This window comes from Geospiza fortis, unplaced genomic scaffold (genome assembly GCF_000277835.1).
Source record: "Geospiza fortis unplaced genomic scaffold, GeoFor_1.0 scaffold193, whole genome shotgun sequence".
NCBI classification, from domain to species: domain Eukaryota; kingdom Metazoa; phylum Chordata; class Aves; order Passeriformes; family Thraupidae; genus Geospiza; species Geospiza fortis.
Window position 1 is genome coordinate 450771 of NW_005054523.1, and position 2830 is coordinate 453600.

Below are 2830 nucleotides of genomic sequence, written 5' to 3' on the forward strand. Positions count from 1 at the left end.
GGGCACGGAGCTCCCCTGGCCCCCCTGCTCTTGGCAGCAGCCTGTGCAGGCTCTGTCCCCAGCCCGCTGGCACAACCAGGTTGTGAGGGCCAGCTCAGGGCAGGGGCTCGTGGCAGCCAACAATTGTTTTTTGGTGTATTCCAGTCTGTCCCAGTTTAGACTCCAGTTCCTGTTGTGGCTCTGCCTGGAGTACTGCACTGGGCACTGAAATCTGGCCAATCTGTGCCTCCCTGTGCTCAGTGCTCGCTGCTTTTGGAGCTTCACTGGCGGTGCTGTGCTCATGGGCCCTGTGTCCCTGCAGCTGGTGTGGGGAGAGGCCCTGAGGAGGAGTGTGGTGAGGGAGGGGCCCTGAGGAGGAGTGTGGTGAGGGAGGCTTGTGGGGAGCGTCCCATGCAGAGCCCAGATCAGGAGCCCTGGGGCTGAGGGGAAAAGGGAAGAGAAGGCTCCAAGGAGCCCTTAGAGCCCCTCCAGTGCATGAAGCCTCCAAGGGAGACGAAGAGGGACTCTGGGTAAGGGTCTGGAGTGCCAGGACAGGGAGCAGTAGTTTCCCACTGCCAGGGGGCAGGGATGGATGGGATACTGGGAGGGAACTCTTCCCTGTGAGGGTGGGGAGGCCCTGGCACGGGGTGCCCTGACAAGCTGTGGCTGCCCTGTCCCTGGAAGTTTGAGGCCAGGCTGGCTGGGGTTCTGAGCAGCCTGGTTTAGTGGAAGGTGTCCCTGCGCCGCTGGAAGGAGATGGGCTTTGAGTTCCCCTCCAACCCAAACCATTCCAGGATTCTGTGGTGGAGGACAAAGGGGGCACGACCCAGGTCTGCTCACCAGCTGCCCAGCAAGGTGAGGCTAGGCTGGATCCAAAATGGACTTTTTGGTGTTTTCTGCCCGCTGACCTCCCTGGGACAGAAAGACACATCTCAAGGATTGTGACACAGAGTAATTCTGGGCTGAATTTCACTTAGCCAGAGCACTTCCGAATAACTGCAAAGCCCTGAAATGCCTCTGAATTTCCTTCAGTGTCAGAACCAAGTGAGTCCATCCCGTCCCATGGGGCTGCCCATGCGGGGGGCCCTGGGGCTGTGCGTGGGGTCCCTGCTCACCCCTCTGCTCCCCTCCCAGCCCCGCAGGGCTTTCCCTCCGTGTTTCGCGTTGGGCATTTTCCCTTTCCCCACGCGTTCTCCTGGGAACACCAAGCCTGGCCGTGACCCGTGTTGCCGTTGCAGGTGCTCTGAGCAGCAGGTCCACGACGACCTGCCCACCACCAGCGTCATCATGTGCTTTGTGGACGAGGTGTGGTCGGCGCTGCTGCGCTCCGTGCACAGCGTGCTCAGCCGCTCTCCGCCGCGCCTCCTCGAGGAGATCATCCTGGTGGACGACTGCAGCTCCAAGGGTACGAGAGGCTGCTGCTGCCCTTATGGAACTAATGTAACCTGGGGGCAACATGCCATTTGTCCTCTGTAATTCAATTCCAAGTAGGAGAGAAATCACGTTTTCTCCTTCCACTGTATTGAAGTGCATCCCCGGCCTGCGCTGGGGCTGAGGGCGATCAGAGGGCAGGGGGGTGCTGGGGCTGGCTCTGGGGGAGGGAGGCAGAGGCTGCCAGAGGCTCCAGGAGCACCAGGGAGCTGCTTCCTGCCAGGCCCTTGTGTCCTTGGAGCATCCTGGCTCAAAGGCTTGTGCGATCAGGTGCTCCCAGCCCTGAGTGTGCAGCTCCCAGGCAGGTGCCCGTGCTCCCAGTGCAGGGAACACCCTCTGGCATGGCTCAGAGGGCAGGGAGCTGCAGTGGGAGCAGTGCTGAGCCAGGATCTGTGCTGCACAGGGCCCCCCATCGCCATTCCAGCTGGTACCCAGCCCCTGCATCCTGGCTCAAAGGCTTGTGCGATCAGGTGCTCCCAGCCCTGAGTGTGCAGCTCCCAGGCAGGTGCCCCTGCTCCCAGTGCAGGGAACACCCTCTGGCATGGCTCAGAGGGCAGGGAGCTGCAGTGGGAGCAGTGCTGAGCCAGGATCTGTGCTGCACAGGGCCCCCCATCGCCATTCCAGCTGGTACCCAGCCCCTGCAGTGTGGTGTCTCCACTCTCTGCTGGGCTCAGCCCTCCAAAATCGAGGAGTGTGATGGTGCTCACAGGGGTCCCAGGGTGAGGGAAGAGACAAGGATCTGACTCCATGTTTCAGAAGGCTTGATTTATTATTATTATATTTATTATATTATATTTAAACTATACTAAAAGACTAGAAGACAAGATTTCATCAGAAGGCTGGCTAAGAATAGAAAAGAAATGATAACAAAGGCTTGTGTCTCAGACAGTGTGAGCCAGCTGACTGCGATTGGCCATTAGTTAGAAACAACCACATGAGACCAATCACAGATGCACCTGTTGCATTCCACAGCAGCAGATAACCATTGCTTACATTTTGTTCTTGAAGTCTCTCAGCTTCTCAAGAAGAAAAATCGTAAAGAAAAGATTTTTCATAAGATGTCTGTGACAGAGGAGCGGTGCAGTTTGCCCACCACTGGTTCTGCAGGAGAGCGCTGGCTCAGATGGCTCAGAGCTCACACCACAGGCACAGAGAGCCGTGCCCAGGCGTTCACAGCCCAGAGCTGAGCCCCTGGCGTGCCTGGGAAGATCTGCCTGTGGCTTTTCACCGTGTCAGAGGGCGCAGGGGCTGAGCCAGGTCGCTGTCCCCTCTGCAGGGTACCTGAAGGAGCAGCTGGACGCGTACATGTCGCGCTTCCCCAAGGTGAAGGTGCTGCACCTGCGGGAGAGGCACGGCCTGATCCGGGCCAGGCTGGCCGGAGCTGAGATTGCCACAGGTAGGGCAGGAGCGCGGGGTGGGC

General features: G+C 59.2%; 1 protein-coding gene across 1 annotated transcript in view; it reads left to right on the forward strand.

The window, feature by feature from the left end:
- Positions 1-2830, forward strand: part of GALNT5 (polypeptide N-acetylgalactosaminyltransferase 5) — a 10306-nt gene that overhangs the window by 2324 nt on the left and 5152 nt on the right. Inside the window, exons 2-3 of the mRNA XM_031063730.1 lie at positions 1218-1384; positions 2687-2806. Coding sequence (XP_030919590.1) covers positions 1218-1384; positions 2687-2806 — 287 coding nt within the window. The remainder of the gene's footprint in view (positions 1-1217; positions 1385-2686; positions 2807-2830) is intronic.